Below are 24,381 nucleotides of genomic sequence, written 5' to 3' on the forward strand. Positions count from 1 at the left end.
CGTATACATTAAAAGAATTACGGATAATATTATTAGCCCTAAACAAGGATTAATTGTGTGAATCATAGTCGTTGATAAAAATAAAGTGTTTCTTTTACTGAATTGTCCGTAGTCCTCTTGCCCATGGTATGTCACTAAAATGCGAAAAATATAGTTAATAATTCAAAACCCTGTAATGAATAGCTTAGGCCTATACAGAATAAATAAAGCCTTCACTCTTAGTGTTATCACAAAAAAGCACAATCGAGAACAAAACTAGTGTATGCTTTAGGCCTACAATTAGGCCTTATTTTCGCGCAAATAAAAATTAGCAATGTTGTTTTTAATGCCCTAGTTATTTTTTTACCTGATTGCGTTTTTTGTAAGCCTATAGGCCTACTGTTTTGATGTTATCAATTTGATGTAGGCCTATATATTATTCCTGCAATTCAGCTCTTTGGGCTGCAATACTAGTCATAAAATATGTTTTATTGATTTATATGTGGAATTAAAATTTACCAAAAAATATATAATAATCAAGACTAAGGCCTACTTGCGAAGTTGAATAGTAGGCCTACACTCAAAGGACATGAAGGATTCACGGTAACACTTAGTAGATTCTGGTATTTGTTGTTTAGATAAAGAAAGATGAGATATCTGACTTCAGTATATGTTTATTAATGTTTTAATAGGTTTTTAAATTTAGTTTATGGTACTGTTTGTAGGCCTATAATTGTTTTAGTTTATTGTGTAGATGCTTACATACGGCGGCCGGAGCTGTAACTGTAAGTGTGTTTCCCATAATGCAATGCACTGTTGCCAAGCGATGATAGACAGGTAGATTTTTTGTATGAACCGCTTGTCAAAAGCTTGATATTTTGTATTACAAATGATCTAAATAGTACGTTTATGTGAATTAAATTCATCTAAAATGACTGACATATTATGTAAATGGCTGAATGGGTTGAACCTATCGCAAGCCATTGGTAAGTGAGCATTTCTTTCTGGAATTATTTAGGCCTAACAGTCTATTACATTTCACCCGGCCGTCAATGCCTGGCTGGCAGTGGCCAGATCGCGGGAGCGGTCATGTGCTGCAACTAGCCTAGGCCTAGCTAACAAGCCTATAGTTATGGCATAGCTGAACCTAGAGTTACGTATGACCGACGTATACTAAACTAGCTGGTAGGTTAGTATTTAATTAAGGCCTACCTAGGCCTAGGCTGCTACTACTACTACTAGGCCTAGCCCTACCTAGCCTAGCCTAGGAGATGCATACAGGAGGATGCTAACTGTGTCTGTGACTTTTGCACCTGCCTACTAACTATGCCTAGGCCTAGAGGGAGGCTAGGCCTATTATTACTATATAGGTATGTGACGATTGAAGAATTATTATTCTTTAATGTAACTTTAAACATGATAGGCCTAGCTTGTTTCACCATTATTTAGTGATATTTTCTACAACTACAAGGCCATGTTGACATAATAAAGTTGTATTTATTTTTTATATAATACGACAGATAAACATAGTTTTGGTCATCAGTTTGCAACGGGATACATGATTGGTGAAGTATTACAGTGTTATGAACTTCAAAATGACTTCAACCTCTTCTCTCAGAGCAAGTAAGTTGCCTAATTCAATTTTTATTAACTTTTATTCATTTTTAGTTGCTGAATTGTACTGTAATTATTCCTACTGTATTCATTTATTATAATAATTTTATTTATCATTGCATTTTATTATCAACCAACAATTCTATGATTTGTACTTTGTAGTGTTTTTAAATTTAGTGTTCAAACCATTTATATCTAACTTTTTCTAGGACTGCTGATTCAAAGCTCAATAACTTTACACGGTTGGAACCAACTTTAAAGTTGCTTGGAATTGCGTTCAACACAAATATTGCACGTTCCATAATGACAGAGGAACATGGTTGTGCCACTCGTCTTCTCTACCAACTGTACATTGCACTAAACAATAAAAAGGAGGCCAAGTTGACAGGTGTGGCTATGGAAACTATGAGACCCAGAGCTCCAGTCAAACTAGAAGCAATGGAACGTGTACCTTATAAGGAGGTGATGATTTTTTTTGTTATCAAGCTCCAAATTATTACAGTGTTGTGTATGTAAGCTCTTTTCCAAGATGAATATTGTAAAACCAAGAAATTCAATTTTAAATGTAAAATTAAAATTTTGAATTCATCAAACATAATGTTTTCATTAACCATATTCTTTGACCTTTCTTTTGGTAATTAATTTTTTTTTAATTGAGAGACAAACCCAAATGCTATGTCCCTTAACATGGTTCCTGACTTAATTTAGTTTTATTTATTGGCACGAGAATTCCATACCCTAAATAATAATAATACTGTTAAACTGTTTGTTTCCCCAGCGCTTGACTTTACTAACACCAAGGCAAACTGACACAGATCTAAATCAACTAGTAGATCGATTCAGAGAACGAAAAAAGCAACATCTTGACATTGAATTCCGCACAAAATTTGAGGAGGAAGAGAATTTAAGAAAATGGCAACAAGAGCAAAGAATGCGGGAACTGCAGAAGGCAGCAGATGCTAGACAGAAACAGACAGAATTAGTGGCTAGAATCAGGTAAATTAATATTTCCTTAAGCTCTGTCTACACTGATGTACCTAAATATGGTAGTGATATGCCCAAATATGGTAGTGATATGACATCATCATGTCCATATATGGGCACATGACATTTTGTTGTCGCATCAACTTTGATAGTGTAGACAGAGCTTTAGTTTACACTATTTTGATTTCCAAGTATCATCAAGCATTGTATCCCGACTTGGAACATTGACATACTGTATACAGTAAACTATGATCATTTCGAAAAGAAGCCCACCCAAGTATCCTAAAAAAGGCCCATAGGCTTCTTTTTGATGTTTTACAGTATGTCATTGAGCTATTAAATACTGTACAACATTCAGGTTTTCATTACTCATTTGAGTGTTCATATTCATGTTGTTTCTGTTATTATTTAAATAGCAGTTCAGGAAGTTATAAGAGGTATGTATTATTTGGCTTACACTGTGGATGGCTAGTATTATTATGTTTTATATTGGTTAATACAGTAAAAGTTGTGGATAGTCAGAAACACGATACTTAGTAAAGTATCTGTCAGAAGAGTCCTTTAAAGTCATTCTACAGTACATTTGGTAATATTTTAATTGTAAATACTGTTTCTTATATTTGTGAATCATTAAGCAGTTACTTTTTTTAAATTTTAGATGAATATAATTATATTTATTTTTAGGCTTAAATTGTTTCACTTGCATTGTTCTCTTGTTTATTGTGTATTCATCACATTGTCATTATATAAATGTCTACACTTTCAAACTAGGTTGACAAAAAAAAGTGTGATGTGCCCAAATATGGTAGTGATATGCTCAAATATGGTAGTGATATGTCATGACCATATATGGGCACATTACACATAAAGTGTGATTAAGTATTCTTTTGTTGCTCATTATCACGTAAACTATTTTCACCATTTGTAGCACATACAGTTTATAAATTAAATGTCTAAATACTTTTTTGTAATTGAGCAGACTTTGCATTTATTTTTTAAAAAGTTATCACAGCACAGATTAGTCTTTAAGCATGTGCAAACATTTATAATTATACTGTAAGTCATTTGCTACACATTATGTAATCAAAAAGTGTTTAACAGTGTTATTATTACAATATTTATTGTAGGGCTGCAAAGGTAGAAACACTGAAACCACCAGCAAACAAGACATTGAAGGCGATCATGATGCGTAAGGAGATGAAACGAACACAAGAAGCTGCACAAACCATGCAAGAGATATCTGCCTTTGAACAGCGTCTGTCACACATGCTTCCAACAACTGAACAGGAGGATGATAGGTAAGATTGATGAAAGCTAGTGACAAGTTCAGTGGCATAACGTAGAGGCCTGAGGCCCCTGGTTTAGGAGCCCTAAGTGGCCCTCCATCGCTGGAGGCCTCGAGCGTTTTTAGCCTTTATCAACATATTTCTAATGCCCCATAAGCTCAGAGGGCCCCTGGGTTTAGCCAGTGGACAAGTTTCCCTAAATCAGCCACAGTTTTGCTGGAAGTTAATGGAAATTATTCTCACATTGCAACATTAGTAGTTTGGTTTAAAGTTTAAAATAAAAATTGACTGTGGACAACCTCATCAAAGCAGTTGTCCTTCATGTTTTATTTGTATAATTATACAAGAAACAGAAACTGAGTATGTGTAATAATGACATTAGTCTGATTTGAAAAAAAAAAGAAAATTTGTGTTACTATCATTGTGCCCTCTGTTAATTACAATTTGAATTTTCATTTTTCAGAGACAATGATGAAGAAGTAGCAATGTATTTAAAAACAACTGAGACACAAGACACAAAAGTTGATTACACGATGGCATTCACCCAGGTAAACAGTGTTTTACTTTAGAATTGTCTTGAAATTTGTATTATTATTTGTCACAATCTATTATTTATACTATACTGAGATAGATGCTGGCCCTCATAGCGGTTTTCAAATATGATTTAAAACCCTCCCAGTGCTATTCACGTCATAAGTTAGTAGTTACCAGATCTGGAAGATTAACAACAATTTCAGTAAAAACAAATAGACATAAATTTTCATTCTTACCTAGCGCTATTAGACTATACAACAGTGAGTTTTGTCTTGTGTTTTTCTGCCAAGGAAACAATTATCATTATACTATGTAATAAATCGAATCTGAATCTGAATCTGAATTTTGATGCACCTTGTGTATGAATGAGTGCAATATCAAACGTTATCATGTGTTTAATGAACAAATGTAGAAACACTGTTTTAATAAGATTTATGTGATTATTTCTGCTAAGGGTCAGTCTTCGAATGATGAGTACATAAACAAGATACGCAACCGTCTTCAAGAAGACTCGGTTGCCAGGAAGGAAAGAGAAAAGCGACGACGTAAGATTCTTGTTGATCAGCTGAAAGCACATGAAGCACAGGAAGTAAGAAAAAAACATTTTCCTTTGAGCTCTGCAGGTTCTTGTAACCAATATGACTCTTTTGATTTTATTATTACACAAGAATAGGATAATGCTTGCTTCTTACTTATATTTAGTATGTTTTTTCAACTCTATACTCCCTTGGACCGGCCTGAAATTTATGATTTCCCAAATGCAATTTCCATAGAATAAAATTTGGTTCCTTTTAGATCTTCTACTTTTTAATTATACTATGCTATGTTCTAATTTTACCTACAGTTTGTCTCATAATAGTAGACCTACTAAGTTCATAATGAAATGGCTTATGACCCTTGATTTTAAAACAATAAAACAAGTCTTTCTTTGTAGAGTGCTAGACGTGAAGAGATGCTTGTGAATCGTCTTATGCGCCAGTCACAACAAGAAAAGCGCATCGCAGTGCAACTAATGCAGCTTCGACATGAGAAGGCCATCATATGCCAGAACCGAATTCTACGAGAGAAGCAGTACGAAGAGCGTCGAATGAAAGACTTTGAAGATGCACTCAACAAGGAAGCTGTGAGTAGTTACATTTATATTCTTCTTATTTATGGTGAGTTGCCGCAGAGAATGAGTTAAACAGTTTTTATTACATTTTAGGAACTTGCACGCTTGGCAAAACTTGAGTATGTTGACAAGACAAAGAAAGACAAGGAACTACATGAGAAAATAATGAAGGAGAGAGCTGAAGCCAAGTATCGTAAACATTACAACATCTGTATGCAGATTCTACTTGGTATTGTGGATTTCTCCAGCAACATTGCTGAATACAGGGAGCTCACAGAAAAGTATGTCATATTTTGGTTATAGTGTTGTTTTGTTGTTTCCAAATTATACTTTAAAAAAAAGTATATTTTATTCTCTACTCTATGTATTTTGATAAATAACAAAAATAATTATATTAAACATTAAAAAATGTAAAAATATTCTTTAAAATGAATTCATTTTTCCGTTTTTATGGATACATAGATTATATAGGTAACATGCGTTTAATAATTATTCTTTTCTTTCTTTTCAGATTGCTTCCACCTAAGCTTATGCGAGAATGGAAAACCTTGTTTGTTGAGGGTAAACCTTTACATAAACCTGCTAAGGTAAAGCACACATATTTGTCACAAAATAGAAACTCATTGTCTTCTAAAAGTTATGATAGACTACTGTAGGAAAACACTCTTGGTAACCCCTTCAAACTATTTATTAGTTTATTTTTATACTGCATGTGTTTTAAGGTAACTGAAGGTGATGAGGTTGAGGAATCATCAGAGGACCAAAAGATTGAAGAAGACCGTCAGCTCCTTTTGGATGAGGGAGACTTCATGGAATATAAGGTATGACTCCATATTAGAAACATTCTGGTATCATTTTAGAAATAACTTATTTTATAAATTTTTTGAAAGATTTGTTAAACATTGTCTTTAAAATAAAAGGCAAGGAAAGACCAAACAGGTGCTACAGTAAACACCTAAACACTAGTTGGTCAACCCAGAACAGAGCACAAATAAAAAAAAATACACTCTACAATTAAAGCATCTACAAGAAAGTGACCAACTACGGTACACACATTTTCAACATCAAAATTATTTTAAAAATAAGTATTGAGATAAATTTGGTTTTATTTCTCATTTAAATACACAGAGTATGGTTGGTGAGTGGCAGCCCCCAGAAGATTCTGAAGTTGTCACCCCACAGCCAAATGCAGTTCTTGGACATATTCTAGCAAGGCTTTTTAACATTGTTCATCCTCCAACAGTTAGTATTTACATTTCTAAGACATAGTTGAAGTTAATTACGATCCGACCACCGAAAGAGAGTTATGGAAAAGAATAGAAAATGTAATGTATACATAAGTGGAATAATGTAACAGATGATGATGATGGTGGTATGGTATATTGTACTTAAATATATCATTAGTAGCTTGAATTTGGAAAAAACCCACAACCAACTATAATAAAGACTGTCTATCTGAAGCTGATAATAGAACTCTAAATGAATATAATTTTGGTTTGATGTACAAGTAGACATTTGTAATTATTCTTACATACTTCAACATATACTTGTAATTTCTTTTTGTTTTTAGTTAGAAATGTTTACTATTTTATTTATTTTTTTGTCAGCCACCACCAGAAGCACCTGAGATGCCATCGTTCCCTGTCAAAGCTTGTTTTCTTGGAAAGAATTTTGCAGGGAAGTCTGTTGCTGCAAAAGAAATGAGTGAAAGTAAGACATAATTATTACATCCCCCCCCCCCCCCCCCCATTGCGATGATTAAGCTTTAACAACTACACCCTGATATGGCGATCTATAATTGCAATGTTTTCTGGTAATTATTTATTAACTGTAAACTCAGAAATCTTTTGATTGACTGTTTTGCTTTTTCCTACTTTGCTATAGAGCATGGCCTAGAGGTTTTAGACATTGAACAGCTGGTGATTGAGGCAGTTGATGCTTACAAGGCAGGTGAAATAAATGAAGAGCAAGATACAGCAGGAATAGATTCTAGAGCTCTCACAGACAAACCGCCAGACAGTCTTCTTACAGAAGGTAAGACGTCAACACTGATATTTAATTTTGTAATTTGCACTACAATCACCATGTGTCTTATTTTTTATGTTACACAACGTTGGTCTCATTCTTCTTGAGGCATTCCCTTGAAAAAGAATTAGTACTAAAAATAGATCATATTAATTTTGGAAATATAGTAAATAACCTCATAAAGATGAACTTCATTATTATTGTTTTATATTAGTGAACATTTTGCCACCAACACCAAAAACGGGTTCAACTGCTGATAATTTAGACAGTAACATCAAAGCTGAAGAGATAAAAGATGAAGGAAAAGAAAAGGGTAATTTAAAAGACCTTTGCTGTAACTTGTGATCTGTCAATTTTGAAACAATGACTTAATCATTTTGGCTTGGATCACAACAAAATAATAATATAATTCATTCAGCATCATACATAAATGTTTATTTTTAACTTTATTTTAAAGTATTTTGTGTTTTTCTTCAGGAGATGAAGAGAAAAAGGATGAAGAGAAGGATGTAGATGGTAAAATATCAACAGAATCTCTTGATGGTCAGAATTCAAAATCACCCTCTGGTAGAAAATCAAAGCTCAATGTACGTCAATACTATCAATAGTATTTAAATGTTAACGAAATTATACAAATGTAAACAGCTTTAGGAATTAGCATCTTTTATGGTCGATTATACTTTGTTTGTTATTTTGGTTGTATTTATTTCCAAGTGTTATTTCTTGTTTTTTTTATATTACCTTATGGTTGTTTCTTTTAGTTGACAACTAGAGCCAAGCTTGGACAGAAGGCTAATAAGTTTCTTCGTAAAGGACTGCCAGTGAAAGATGAACTGATCGTTGAAATTATGGTAGAGGCAATAAAGTAAGATTTAAATGATAAATAATTCTTTCCATGCTGAGTATTTCCATGATTTTCTGATTGTGCTTCTTAGTCAATATTGCCCTTTCTTATGCTCACATTTGATTGGTTCTTTCCAAGTTTTTAATGATCTATTTTACCTTCCATATCCATAGATTAGCATTTTTTTTTAGCACAAATTGTATGTTGAATTTACTGTGCTGTAAGCCATTTAATCTAGTTTTATACCAGCAATATGAACTTTCACTTGGAAATCATGTATTCATATCTTAGGAGACTGCCAGAAGCCCAAGGCTGGATAATGGATGGTTTTCCAACAACAGTTGCTCAAGCTAAGCTGCTAGAGAAAGCACTGACTGGGTATGATGCTAATGCTAAACCAGTCAAGGCTAAATCAAAGCAAAGCCGTTTAGCACCGGACCCTAACCCACCTAAGGATCCTCCACCCCCTATCAGTGGCATTGATATTGTGTTGTATTTTGATGTAGTTGATGAGGTAGCATTGAAAAGAGCAGCTGGAAGGACAAGTAAGCAACTTTTAAAACCCTTTTATTTCTGTGTAACAAATAAACACATGCAAAAATGTAAGTATTCAACATTTCAGATATAGCAGTGTAAATGTATTAATTGATAATAACTTAAAGCAATGTATAATATCTTACATGTACTAATGTTTGTAAGTTTAATTTTATAAGAGCATAAAGAACATTAGGAAATGCCTATACATTTTACCTACATATACTATCACAAGAGAACCCCTGGTTTTGGATACCCTGCTATTCAAAAGATATCCTTATTTAGAGGACACTTTGCTGTAAAGCCACATGAGGTTTTGTAACACTATGTAACCCCTATTCAGGAGAACCCTTTGGTGCAGAAGGAGTACTAATGTATACCAAATTGATAATGTTAAAAACCTGGGCTAAATCCAGACTTAAATAAATGTAGCTTTAGTTTTTTTTAATTATTTTTTGAAGTGTCTTCATATCCTTTTCATTGTTTTTCTTCAAGTTGCATCGCAATCAGAAGAGGAATATCAACAGGAATTTAAGCCACCTCCAGAGGGCAGTGCAACAGGAGTTGGTAAGCAGGAAAAAGTGGTGCCTGTAAAAGATGCAGCTCACGACCAGGAACAGATTCAGCACAGGTAAATAAGAAACATACAGTAAAGGTGTATTGTATCCTATATTAAACTATTTTGTGATGTGCCCAAATATGGTAGTGATATGACATCACATTTTGTTGTCACATAAAGTTTGATAGTGTAGACAAATGGAAGGTTGTGTCTAACATTATAGTAAAAATGATAAGGTTTCTTCGTTTACTCTCCACACGCTAAATTATGACCTTTTGCATTTTCAAGGTTTTGTAAACGTAGAATAATTTCATATTTGGATGAAAATTATTATGTTGTTATGATGCTTACTATAACTTTGTTTAATGTAGACTTACTGGATTTCAAGACAACTGGAAGAAGTTGGACAAGTGGTTTAACGGATTTGGACTGCTACAAAAAGTTGATGCAGGTCTTGAAAGAGAAGCAACATTTGATATAGTCGAAAATCTCATGATAGGAACTAAGGAAAAGGTATAGTTTTCAGGGTAGTATCATAAAATAAGAGTTTATTCAGACCATGGATAAATTTCTCTGGGTTGCGTTAAGTTGAGTTGTGTTGAATTGACAGGATTTAACGATTTTACAGGAAAAGGGGGTAAAGGTCAATGTTAAAAATTGTTACAATCTGCAATCGTGCTGGGACACGCAGACGTGAAGTATCATAAAACCAAAGCCGGGCCCATGTGAAAATTGAAAAAGTTACAGGATTTTGATGCTTAAACCTAGCTAGGACATGCTTTCACTGATATCTAGGCTTACACATTAAATTAAATTGTTTTAATATTATAATTTAATTTGACTTAAAAGTGTACAAAAAAGGTGAAAAACATCGTCGCGTTGTCATCGCGTACCTATTTTTTCAGAAACTGCAATGACGCAATTTGTGAACCATTTGATTGGTCAGTTTTAACGATCGAAACTTTACAGTTGAACTCGGTTCAACTTCAACAATTGCATATTTTAACAATTTTTTATGTTGAATTTTACCCCTTTTCCTGTAAAACTGTTGAATCCTGTCAATTCAACACAGCTCAATTCAACGACCGACCGGAAACCAGGCTTTAGTGTTGTAAAAAGACTCAAGCCTGGTTTCCAGTCGGTATTGTCCAAAACAATAAGACAATCATGCTTTATAAGTCAATGTGTGAGTGAGTTTTACAAATATATACGATTCCTATTGTGTTTTGTTTTTTTTCAGATTCAAGCTGCCAAGGATGAACTAGAGAAGGCAGTAGAAGATGCCGATAAAATAGCACTTGAACCTGTTGATCAGTCATCCACATTACCTACATCAACAGATGGCCAGGACTCTGCTGCTGCTCAACCCTCTGAACTGGTAAGCTGTTTCATTTTATCTTTCAAGTTAGTATAGGCCTAAGTTTGTGCCTGCTAAGTAAGTTGCTCAACATATCTAAACCTTACAATTTTTCTTGTTGTACAGACAGCTGACATACTTTCTGATGATAAAAACTCTGTTGGCTTGGTTTCTCCAAAGGTCGTATCGCGTCCAGGTAAATCTAATATCTGCCTCATTTAAGTTTTTATACATAATTCAACAGTTTGGTTGACCTGTAATAAGTGACAATAGCTATATACTTATTTCCTTTCCTCTTAAAAAAACTGAATCTTTTTTTACTTGTGTTAATTTTTTCAATCAGTAATTTGTTTTGATTCTATTTAAAGGTTCTGGAAAAAGATCTGGTTCAGGAAAATCTAAAAGAGGGCGCTCTCCAAAGGGCAGCAGAGGAGCTTCAAGAGGTGCCAGTCCTAAAAGATCTCGGTCACCGAGCAAGTCTGGTAAGTATTCATTATTTTATTTTGAATTGTTCAATTGTATTCTTGCGTGTTTTTTTTCTTCATTTTATTTTATTTGTTAATTGGGTATACTTGGTATTTGTTTTTTTTTAATGTTGTCGTTTTTTAAACTATTTTTATATCTTGGTTATTATGTTTTTTAAGTAATAATTCTTTTTATTTTTTTTTATTGGTTTTATTTTCTATTCTATTGTGTATGTTAAGTTTGTATTTTTAAGAATATGTTTTGTTTTCCATTATATTATGTGTATTGAATTTATTATTTTTGTTTTTATTGTTTTAATATGTACAATTGTGGTTCATTATTTTGTTTGTTTTATCTCTGTCATGTTGTCTTGATTGTTACTTTTTTTTCTTATTCACAAATGTCTGATGTAAAGGCAAGAAAGGCAAAGCAGGTAGGTTTACTATTATTCTACAGTGTTGTACTGATAAGCCCACTGGGATTATAATCAAGCCATCCTTAAATGTTAATGAAAGCTAAATAGTATGGTTTTCAGAATGCAATTTCAATAGAAATTCAGTTATGTTTCTAAGCACTTATTTAATAAAGACAATTTATATATTTACTATTAATTACTCTTGTAAGTTTCATCAGTTTTTATGTTTTGAAGATAGACTTTAATACTCCAATGTGAAGACAACCTTTAGGGAAAAAGATTAATTAAATGCATGCATCAAAGTTTGTTTTCATTTTTTACTAGTTTCGCCAAAACGTGGGAAATCCGGAAGGAAATCTCCTAAAAGAAAAACTCCAACACCAGAACCTGAACCGGAACCAGAGGTTCCTGTAGTACCTACTGGTCCGCCACCACCACAACCTGGTTCAGAGGATTGGATATGGGTTGATGAACCAATTGAACAAGTAAATACATTTTTATTTTTCAATTATCTGTAGTATTTTTCAATTATTATTTTTATTGATATTTCAACTGTTGCTGTTTTTAGGAATTGGCAGGTGCCTTAGTACCCTACTGGGAAAATACAGAGGCCACGTACATATCCTCAAGTAAGCATGTCTTCCGATGTGTACGACTGGAACGAGAAACCATCTACCGATATTTCTACAAGATACGCCGAACCTTTGAGGAGTATCTACGCCGACCAGACTCAAAACAGGAATTTGTTGCAAACTGGCAGATTGAGTATAACGAAATAGCAGAGGACGTAAGGGATGATGAGGAGACTAAGTCTGAATTACACCAACGTATCGAGGTACAATGTTTTTATGAATTTCCCGAAATCATTTATTTAAAGTCTGTATTTATTGTCAATATTCCATACAGGAATAAGACAAAGGTTCATAGATAAATTGGGTATGTATTTGGCCAAATACCTAAAATGTTTATTTTAGGTCCATGCACCTAAATTCAATATTTATGTATGTTTGCTTCTGCTATTTTATTAATCATTACTTTAATATAATTATGAAGGATTTGCGTGAACGATTGTGGTCAATATCTGACAATCGTAAACTGGACGCCGAACAAGAACGAACCAGTGTGATTGAAGAAGGCTGGTTGGAAGATAGGCTAGGTTTACTGACAAACCATTACCTTACACAAATGCAGGTAATCATTTTTTATATTACTAATAAATTTAAGGTACAATAAAGAATCATTTTACCTTTTCAATCAATACAGAAAATGTCTATTATTCAAAAATGTCATGAATCAAGTTTTACATATAATCATTATGCCTTGACGATTATACATGTTTTAGGCCGAAGTAGATCGATATCAACAGACACTTCACATGTTGAAGGACTACTATCAAGGCATGGAAGGTAAAACGCCAGAGGAAACAAAAGAAGACTTCATACGTATTCCACTGATTGACCTGCCACCAATGGAAAGGCCTGGATCGGCTAATGCTGAGGGTAGGCTAAAACAAAACAGTTTTGATCACTTTCTAGGTCTAGGAAAAAATAATGATAATGTTGTACCAATGAGCAATGGTTTATGTCTATCATTTCCCTTGATGTTACGACAAATTGTACAGCTTGTGTGTCCAGTCCAACAACTCTAGACAGATCCAAACCACATGGATATAGGTTACAGCATTCCTATCTTAACTGATTCTGATATTGACACTACTTTCACTATTATAAATAACTTTTAAATTTCTTTAAATATTTAACGAATTTTATAGAATCGGTGACTGTATCACCTCAACCAAGCACACCTGGACCAGGTAAGCCACCATTGTCAGCTAAAGGAAAGAAGAGTAAAGAGCCATTAGATGAGGGAAAGATGGACGAAGGTGATGTGGCTGAAGAAAAGCCAAAGTAAGAGAAACAGTGATTAAGTTCTACAGGCAACTGAAACATTTAGCAATAATAATTAAATGTCAAACAGAAGATTTCAGGTTTTAATGGTGCAGCATTTTCTCATTCTTATAGATCTCTTGATTTTGACTGTTTAAAAATTAATTTAATTTAATCCCACTATAATATATAATATCACTGGGCGGTTAAGATCTTCTCTATTAATAAATAAAGAAAATTGAAAATAGTTATTAAATTCTTCTACTTCTGAGCATGAACAATAAAGAAATATTCATCTGCCATAATGTTGTTTATAGGTATGAAGATGTAAAAAAAACTACCCAATATATATATTTCAATATTCTTTGATTAATTTTGATGAAATGTATTACAGGAACTGATAATTGATATCAATAATAATTTATTCCAGGATTCCTCTGGTTGCACGTCGACCAACATCTTCTGAAGGCTTCTTTCCAAACCAGACTTCTGCTGGTGGAAAGATGGATAAAGGGAAGATCAAAGTTGGTGCTAAAAAAGAAAAAGATAAGTCTGTGGCACCAATGTCTATGGAAGACACACAAGAAAGTCCATTGCCTCCAACAGATCCAGATGAAAGGGTATTTAAATGCATTCTTTTTATTAGCAAATTCATCTTTAACTGTTGAGAAGGGTTGAGGCCTGTCAAAGCAAGCAATGATGCTATGGCCAAAATCACATTACTGTACTAGAGCAATTCACCGAAGAGCCTGTGAGCCTAAAAATGAAAATTTGTATTACTTTATTTGATTTATCTTTCTCTAGCTTATTTTTGAAGCACTACAGTTTGGACTCTTCAAAATCAGTGAGATGGTGAGTATATGTCTAATTTCTTTACACAGTAATTCCTCAATTTAAATGGTCTTCTTATTTTTGGGCATGACCTGTATGTATGTCACTTGAATTTGTACATTTTGTGTGTTTTTGATGAAATGTCTATTGCTACTTAAAGAATAATTGGTTTTGTTGGGGAATCGAGAAACATAAAATTGTGATTGTCTATGAACTCGTTTCTGCTGATCGGTAATTGACAGCTAACAGAAACATGATCATTTATAAAAAAAAAAACAATTTTAAAAACTTAAAATGATTCAGCTCCATTCAAATACCGCTTTTTAAAATGGGTTTCAGTACTGAAATGAATTATATCATGTTAAATTTGTAATTGTTTTCTTGGTTGTGTATACAGTCAACAGGTTTTTCTACAGCCCTTTTGGTAAGTTGCTTCACCAGCTACTGTCATGGCAGACAAGTGTGTTTTCAGTGCAGTTTACTATTCCTTTCAACATAAATTCAAAACTCTCTCTTTTGCGATTCTGTCTGATTAAAAGTTGTGAAGAATAAATCAACAAGCTTACTATTACTTACTTTTATGCTTTTATTTTAAAAAGAAAAAAATATAGTTGTAATTTATATTAACTGTATCTGTGTTTTAAAACTAACAGATACTAACCATGAGTGACGTATTCTAAAATGATCAGTTAACATCTAGCACTCTACTAAATACAACATGTTATAACATCCAAGCCCTGACATGTATTCATTATTATATTTGAAATATCCAACAGAAAAACAACAAATATGTATCATCACTATCTTATCTCACCAGTTGTCTCATTATTATTGATAATATTCACAATCATCATTGTCATCTTTAGTATCTGTATACACTGTTGTCATTTATATCCTGTATCTGCAGTGTGTTTGCTTCAAGTCAAACTCTTATCTCTTCAATCAGCTACTCTCACAAGCTATTCAATTTGCAGTGAATACTCATGTCATTTAATACTGTACTTAACTGATTTTGTGTTTAATGACAACAATACCTTATTTGTAATTTAGAGAACTAATGACAAAAGTTGATACTAAGATTGAACCATATAAACTATTGTCTCGAAAACCTGGAAAACTACCAATTTATTTGATCAATCTAGTATTTTCCTAACTTAAAACATGTTTTGCTTGTATTGGCAAAAGCAAAAATTGCCAAGCAGGAGACAACTATGCATTTTTCTTGTGTGACTTTGCTTTCATCTGTATACAATGTAATATATATACTGTTGTACTGTCTATTAAAATAAAATTACAATTACTTCAGATTTTGACTTAATTTAACTGTATTCAAAAGTTTCCTATTGTAAATCTATAATAAAGAAAAGCCTTTTTGTTATTTCAACAAATCCAATGATTAAAGGTTACGAAACAGACCTTTTCTAACTAAGAGGGCTAGGGTAGTGGCACTAGTCTAGCCATAAAACATAACATACTGTATTGTGGTACTATATGAGAGGTATGTTGGGCCCTTTGGTAAGCTAGCAAGTTTTTTTTTTTTAGACGGCAGCTGAACTTGCAGCCAAGGAAGTTGAAGAAGAACTTGAGAAGCAGAAAGAGCCTGAGAAAAGCAAAGATGCAGGAGGCAAGAAAAAGCTTGAAAAGAAAAGCAGCAAGAGCAAATCACCATCGGCTCGAGGCAAGAGTCCAAGAGCAAGATCAAAATCTCCCAAGGGAAAGAAGTCACCAAAGAAGGGCAAGAAAGTTGCTACGCCAACTCCTCCTCCTACACCACCGCCAAGTGAGTTCATCACAGAAAGATTTATGTGCAGTGTTATCTTATAATTTATATTCTATTTACTGTAAATCTCTGTCTACACTATCAAACTTTATGTGACAAAAAAAGTGTGATGTGCCAAAGTATGATGGTGATATGACATCATCATGTCCATACATGGGCACATCACATTTTTTTGTAACATAAAGTTTGATAGTGTAGACAGAGCTTAACAGGCACTCAAAAACACCTGTGAAATTGATTAAATTGTATTTTTAGCTGAAGACACACCAGAAGAAAAAGCAAAGAAGAAACTGAGAGAAAGGATGAAAGAAGAATATATTTCTGCTATCAACCATGAAGGTATGTTTAGAAGAAACTTGTCAATAAACTATAAATTATTTATATGTTCTGTACAAAATGAATGTCATATTTATGAAAATAGTATTGCGTAAACAAAATATGATTTACGAACAGCATAATTTAATATTGGCAATGTTTCTGTACATTTTACGTACCATTAACACACATGCATGTATCCTTGATTGGTGAATTATGCTTCATGTGTCCTTCAGTATTAGTTCTTCCTAACGGAAAAGTGATATTATAATGGTGATAATGCATGTTCAACATTTCTTTTAATTATAAAGGACCTAAATATTTTAACTCATTAGACGTTTCAATTAGAAATTGCAGTACTTTTTTAAATTTTAAAAGTAAATTAAAGCATTCTATGCATAATAATTTTTAAATTCTCATCTTCCTAAACTTTTTACATTTTTGCCTTTATATTTATGTTATACTTTTATAATTTTAACTATTGTAATATATTTTTACTTGTAATGTTTTTATGTTGTTTGTATTGTTGAGGGCCCCTCAAAATCAGTTAATACGTTGGCTGGGTCACCCTCTTGAAATATTGTTAAAAATAAATTATATACATGGGGAGTACAAAGAAAACAACTATTGTGAGAGAATTAATGGTACTCATGACATAAAATGGAAAAAATCATCATAATCATTTTTGTAATTTGAATTCTTTAGAACATGGGTTAAGGGCTCAAAGGTAAAGGTGAGTCCCGTGTTCATTCTGAATGTAGGGGAATGAGTTGTTAGGAGCTCATTGTACTAAGCCTCAGCATTATGTGGTAGGGTGGCCAGTTCCTTTCCACGCCGCCTTTTTTCTCCCTAGTATTTTCAACTTGGTACTCATTTACAGCTGAGTGGACTGGGAGTTGTCAGGAATTGAACCCGGGTCTATCTGTATGACAGTCAAGTGTCCTAACCACTCGGCTATCCAACTCATGGTACTCATGACATAAAATGGAAAAAATCATCATAATCATTTTTGTAATTTGAATTCTTTAGAACATGGGTTAAGGGCTCGTATGGAACTGATTAAGGTGCATGCCATAGCTGTTTTACAAGATTTGAAATCAAAAGCAGATTTAGCCTACAATGACATGAATGACTGGCTTGGAGTCAGATTCCTCACTGAAATGAAAAGGTATGCTACTCGCATTATATTTAGAAAATCATTTAGTAAAAGAAATTCCCACTCTTATATACATATCCATTTTATTTGCATAGGCATACCCAGCACAAGATACCCACATCTTCTCTGCATTATGCCTTCCTCCATAGCCTCTTTTCTTTTGTCCATCCAACAATCATCATTATCCATATTATTTTACCTTATCAATTCTGTATACTATTTTGTATTGTATTGCTATGAAGGAAAATAAATGTCTTTTGAAATTGAAATGAAATGAAAATTTCTAAAAATATATATAATACTGTATTTTATTTATTTTATACATTTTCCTTATGAATAAATAAGTAAAATAAAGTATTTAATTTTGTTATCTAGCATTGATTCCATGTGTGACCTGTACCATAGAGCAATTGAAAAGAGAGAGAAAATACAACAGGAGTTGATTCTATTTCAAGATGACTTTCTTGTCAATAAGGTAAGTAATAAGAAGCTTTTACCTATAGAGTTCTGCGGTGCTGACATGACGGTAGGTGGCGCTGCGAGGTTGCTAGCCAACCAAAAAATGCGTTCAACCTGCCTGAGTGACTCCAAGGTCACCAATGGTTTGGAATAGGCTTATTGAAGTAGTCATTTTAAAACTTTTAAATTCCGAAAGATCACTAAATATTTGTTTTTAATCATCTTTTTATTCTTCAACTACAGTTTAAGTTAAAAAAAATCATAAGATACATAATTTGATAGAAATACAGATCTATATAGTTTATCAACATAGTAGCGTTGAACGCATTTTTTGGTTGGCTAGCAACCATGCAGCGCCATCTATCATTGTGACGTCGCACCGCAGAACTCTATGACCTAGACATAATCGTCTGGGCCTAAAAATCGGCCTAAAACTATGTGACAAAGATATCCCATGTACACAATGAATTAATTTCTTATGTCATTGTGCTAATCAATTATTGCATTATACTGGGATCATTAACATTGATTAATTTATTGAACAATATACACTTTTGTAAGTGGCACACTTCGACATAAAGGTGTGGTCTCTTAACCTACAATTATTAACAACCACATTACAATGCTACTATATTAAATATAACATTTATGACATTAATAATAAAAATGTAATAATAATGACACAATTATATTATAATAATAATAGGAGGTGAAGGTATTCCGTACACCAAGCCCACCACCCAGGCCATCACCACGAGAGTATGACTTGCCAGACCAATATACTGTGGAAGAGATCAGGATGCTGTTGGCACAGTTCCTTAAATCAGCGCCGTCTGGCTTCCTTTCAAGCAAGGCTTTCATTGACACACTGTCAGATCTCACTGCTCTCACTGTAAGCTTTTTTCATGGTAATAGTGGTATGGTACAGTATTTAACAATTGCCTTACTCCTACACAACACTTGTGAAGTAATTCCTGGTTGCTTATTTACCAGAGTTATTGTATTCAATGTCTACCTATGCAACAGTGCACAGAATGAACAAAATAATTAACCTTAGTTTAAGTTATACAGTATACTTAGCAAAATGTATAACTTTTGTTATTTTATTTATTTATTTATTTATTCAAGATCCAACAGTGTAAAGAAAAACACCAAAACAGGATCGCCATAAAATATACATTTGATTTACATAAAAAAGAACAAGGAACAAACAGATTTATATATTATTAAAAGTGACATTAAAAGCAGAAGTATTACAACTAAAAATATCAATGTTTATATAAACATTGAAAAGGATAGGGCCCAGGATGACTCTGCCCCCTCAAAAACCACTCTCTGGAGTCTCCCATATAAGTAACTCTTGAACCAAGCATGAAGATTTCCACAGATTCCAAATTGCTTGAGTTTGAGAAAAAGAAGATTATGGAGTACTTTGTATTATGTTTTCTTTTTTGTTTCTTTGTTTTCACGATAATGTCCATAAGAAGTCAAAGTTTACAATATTTGTTTACTGCATGCTTTAAAAAACAACCGAACTGGAATAGAATTTTTTTTTTCTTGTTACAGCATGGAATGTCTGCATTACCTGATTACTGGATGGCATTAACACCTGTACAGGTCAGAATAATATTTATTTTAAATGTAAATACATGTATTGTACATGTATGGTCTATTGGTTCCTGTCTATCTACCAATCTCACAGGCCTTAGTTGATATATTATCTGATTATGTTGGTGTCTATCTATCAATCTCACAGACCTTAGTTCAAATCTTTTATTATGTTGGCAGTGTCTATCTACCAACACGACACACATGAAAACTCCCAAAGCCTGTGTTTAAGCAGAACCTCTCCTGTCCTGTATGTTTGTCAAGTAAATAGATTGCTACTTTTTATGTCATAAATCAGATTGTTTTGATAATTTTTTTAAAGCTCTGTCTACACTATCAATCCATATTTGGTCATATCACTACCATATTTGGGCACATCACACTTTTTTTTTCAAACTAGTTAGTGTAGACATAGCTTTATGTTCATTTTTATTCTCTCTATCATCTACAGCTTGAGCAACTCTCCAGTACCTTGTCTTCAGATTCTGAATACATTGATTGGAGAAGGTTCCTGTTGCAAACCACTCAACCATGGACACAGCCTACACAAGCTCAGTTGCTGGAAACTCTCAGCCAATACAGAAGTATTGACAGTGAAGGTACTGGTAAAATCAACAGACAACAGTTTGAAAAAGTGAGTACAGAAAGTAAAACACAGTATAGCCCACATGTTTTGCTTACTTGTTCCAACGAAAATAAAAGGTCGCGAAATAGTTGGAATTGTAAAATCATGACCATTTAGAGCAGCAAAATGGGCTATACTTTATTGTACCTGATGTGCCCTGTCATTACACTAGGACATACCTCTAAATTCAGTATGAACAATTATTTGATAAAATTTAAAATGCAAAAAAAACAGCAAAGCCTAAACAAATTTTATTTGTAACAATTTTATTAGGCAACAATAATAAAACAACATCAATAAAAAAAAAACACACACACAAGGCTAATAAAAATATTATAGGTGGCCATAAATATTTATTAAGTACAGTAGTATTACAAAATAGAAGTAATGACAAGCATTTGAAAAGGAATAGTTTTGTTTCATAATTTACGATCTACAAAAAAAAAAACCTTCCTCAACGAATGTTTATAACTTTTTAATGTTTTTTTGTAGGTTGGATTATGGTTCCGGTCAGAAGGGGTCACATCGACTCTACCCGTTGACCCTAATGAACCACTGCCTTATGATAGACTAGCTAACATACTTCCTCTTATATACGACATCTTCTGTGACTGTTCAGATCCACCAATGTTGGACTATGTCAACATGGTTAGTTGCATTCTTCTGTCAGTACATCAATTGAATAAGCACTATAGTTTATAATTGAGGCTTTGTTTTACATTAATTTGGCAAAATACTTGACCAAAAGTCTGTCGAATAATCATATAGTCAATTTCTCTCTGCCGTGTAACATTAAATTATTTTATTAGCATGACATATTATATTGATATTGATTTTTTTTTATAGCTTCTATACTTCAGTGTTTCCCCCAATTATCAAAATGGATTCTTCCGTGCACTTAGTGTTACTGCAAACACACACATGCCCAGGCCTAAAAGTGATGAGATTTTGCCTTTACAGTTAGATCCTGTTAACCCACTAACTGTCAAGGAGGTTGGTTTGATTTGTTACTTAATTGAGTAAACCCGATATACAGTAGATTACCAGTGCAAAACATCCTTTAATATAAACAATACAATAATCTACTACTTTTTCATGTCATTGAAATTATGCAATAGGCCCTATTGAATAACTATATTTCAAGAATACTTACCTGGATAAACCGGTATTACTTTTGCACCTCTATCATAATGGAATGATCTATTGTTTATTTATAATGCATAATGCTTCAAATTTGCATGTATAACCCATTGGAGTTGAATAGCTACAGCTAAATGCTTGACATGTGTTTTTGTACAGATTGCTAAGTTAATGAGTGAGGCACATTCGACTGTGTATGTAGGACCACCAGAGGAAGATATTCCACAAAGTGCTACTAATGCTACTGTACCACTTGATGCTCTAGTTCAGGTAACTACTGCTCACCAGGACAAACTATCAAAGTATAACACCCTAAAAGTCAAACTAAAAACTTAACGTCTAATAAAATCTTTATACAGTATATAGTATGTTGGATATTAGCCTACAGTTACATTCAATGAGTAGGACGAACCACTGCTCAAGACAAAGTATGAAACCTTTAAAATCAAATAAAGGAATACTTTGGTTATAGCCTACTAAAATCTTTATATACATGAAACGAACAATTAAATATCCAAACAGCATTTAACATAATGTTGCCATGTAGTTGACAACATTTTTTATCAACACTACACTACTACCGGTGATCCAGGCTTAGATTAGTGTGACCGTCACAAAAAGTTGTATACATCCTGACTTATAGCAGTGCCCTCCTGCATGGACAATTTTACCGTTACAGGGAAAACCGCGGATTACTCATTCTTGTGATACTGTATATATTCTTTGCCTATAGTTACATTCAATGAGTAAGACGAACTAAAACCTTTAAAATCAAACTGAATACTTTGGTTATGGCCTACTAAAATGTTTATACAGCATACAGTATGTTAGATATTAGCCTAGCCTACAGTTACATTCAATGAGTAAGAAGAATACTCCTTATTATCATTAAACTCAAGAGCTATGTAATTCAAAGGCTTGACCAGCTAAAATAAACAATTCCTACTATACAGGTTTTACATCATGGTCAGCCATTGCTTGGTGACAGTCACCGGTTCAGTGTAACCTCCGATCCAGAAGATACTTTCTCAAGAGAACGTCTGGCAGGAGTCTACCAGGAACTTGGTAGTGAAAACTTAGAGCCTATATGTTTTTATACGTTGATGGAACATCCAATCATTCAAGATTGTCTATCAATGTGTCATCGGTTTAAGACACCAGTAAGTTGTTGGAAATTGTTTCTATTCTGGTATAACACTCTTAAAAAATATTGTCTACATTCATAGAGAAAAATTCCTATTCTTATTCTTTATTGGCAAGAAAACCAACAAAGACCACGAAGTAAGTTGGCAGGAAACACAAAGAGAACTGAATCCCTGAGCTAAGAGCCTGTGCTCCCTGTTTAACTAGTAGTAGCATATGAAGATTAGTATGCCTAGGCTTAGACTTATTTTTGTCCATATTTCTCAAACTTAAACAATGCATTTAAGGTAATTGAGGTTGTTCAGAAATTCTTTTTTTTTAGAAACTGAATTGGACTAAAATGCCACTAATATTTTTTGTTTTTAATTCTTTTTTTTTTTATCTTTATTATCAACAGGACATCAGGAGTGTGTTGGTTTCTAATAATCCAGTATTGCAGTTGAATGACACAGACACCCAGAGTATGATGTCATAAACAGCTATATACATACAACTGTTTTAAATATAATATATATTAACAATGTATTGAATGGGAAAAAGTGAAGAAAAATATGTTATCTGTTTTTATTTTCATTGGATTAGATATCAAGTTACTTTTATTTGTATATAAGTTATATTTTAGCTGACAGCAATTGTTTAACATGAATTATTAAATCCGTCCAAAGTAATTTAAAATGTTATATTCTATAAGAAAAAAGTGATATTTGTACAGTAATATAATGAGGATTATTTAAGAAGTGATAAGGTCAAATATAGTTCATGATTATATTGCAAAATACTTTATTACTCCAGACACATAAAATAAATTGCATTGAAAACAAAGGTGTTAATCGGTTTGGTACCGGTAGTCTCATAATGGAAGTCGATTAGTTGCAAATTAAAACATTTATTTGCAGTATAGTACCATTAAATTTAAATTTTGTCTTTAATTTAGTATTTGAATGAAATAATTGAGATACTTATATCCAAATGATATTAGAGTATTTGAAATTTCAAAGAAAGCAATCTATTTTTTTTAACTTTACAACAATGTTTACTCTGTGGTCCATTTACCAGGCTAGTAACCACAATGTTTACTCTGTGGTCCATTTACCAGGCTAGTAACCACAATGTTTACTCTGTGGTCCATTTACCAGGCTAGTAACCACAATGATTACTCTGTGGTCCATTTACCAGGTTGGTAACCACAATACTTTACTCTGTGGTCCATTTACCAGGCTAGTAACCAATCGATTTTTTATTTGTTTTAAATGTGGCGAAAGGTAAACATGTTAAGCTATAAACATATGACGTGTGTCTAAACGAGAATTTCACGGTAAAACAAATAAAATCGGAATGGATGCTATTATAAAGTCTTTGTTGACTACTTAATTTGACTAATTTTATATTTTAGATGTCAAAGGCCTGGAATTAAGAAGTGATAATAATGCAGTTACCGTGCAGTTATTTTCAAATATTTCTCTTATTTAAAAATATATATATATATATAAATATATCAATCCAAAGGCAAATTACTGAAAATATAACAATGCTGTGGGTATCAGTGGCTGGATCTCAATGGAGATACAAAAAAAAGCGAAAAGCTAAATCAAAACGATAAAGTAAAACAGCCAGAAAAGTTAGCAGTGCGAGTGGAGGAATTTGGATAACAATATATCATATATTTTCACCATGATATTAAATGTTTGTACGAATTGTTATCGTATGTAACATTTTAGACTGATGCATTGA

The 24,381-nt window shown here is 33.0% G+C and overlaps 1 protein-coding gene across 3 annotated transcripts; it reads left to right on the forward strand.

The window, feature by feature from the left end:
• The first annotated feature begins 828 nt into the window (after nt 1–828).
• On the forward strand, nt 829–24,016 carry LOC144845968 (sperm flagellar protein 2-like). 3 transcript variants are annotated; one of them, XR_013612613.1, is made up of 44 exons: nt 829–965; nt 1,500–1,602; nt 1,803–2,055; nt 2,372–2,589; nt 3,705–3,875; nt 4,327–4,411; nt 4,852–4,986; nt 5,332–5,520; nt 5,602–5,789; nt 6,020–6,095; nt 6,231–6,329; nt 6,637–6,750; nt 7,116–7,218; nt 7,393–7,542; nt 7,748–7,846; nt 8,011–8,120; nt 8,295–8,398; nt 8,669–8,922; nt 9,407–9,542; nt 9,842–9,983; nt 10,711–10,848; nt 10,954–11,023; nt 11,196–11,309; nt 12,032–12,192; nt 12,276–12,542; nt 12,761–12,898; nt 13,050–13,206; nt 13,479–13,614; nt 14,024–14,213; nt 14,398–14,445; nt 14,822–14,848; nt 15,967–16,204; nt 16,460–16,543; nt 17,549–17,687; nt 18,051–18,150; nt 18,841–19,026; nt 19,701–19,751; nt 20,194–20,376; nt 20,860–21,015; nt 21,214–21,360; nt 21,667–21,777; nt 22,461–22,667; nt 23,048–23,826; nt 23,868–23,977. XR_013612613.1 is itself a non-coding variant. In XM_078703499.1 (43 exons), the coding sequence occupies exons 1-43, from the start codon at nt 911–913 to the stop codon at nt 23,123–23,125; spliced, it is 5,910 nt and encodes a 1,969-aa protein (XP_078559625.1). In that variant the 5' UTR covers nt 829–910; the 3' UTR covers nt 23,126–24,016. The 3 variants fall into 3 exon arrangements, 2 of the variants coding, with proteins under 2 accessions (XP_078559625.1, XP_078559626.1); XM_078703499.1 differs by having other exon boundaries at nt 23,048–24,016; XM_078703500.1 differs by lacking the exon at nt 14,822–14,848 and having other exon boundaries at nt 23,048–24,015.
• The last annotated feature ends 365 nt before the right edge of the window (nt 24,017–24,381 follow it).

Source organism: Antedon bifida, chromosome 6, assembly GCF_963402885.1.
Source record: "Antedon bifida chromosome 6, ecAntBifi1.1, whole genome shotgun sequence".
NCBI classification, from domain to species: domain Eukaryota; kingdom Metazoa; phylum Echinodermata; class Crinoidea; order Comatulida; family Antedonidae; genus Antedon; species Antedon bifida.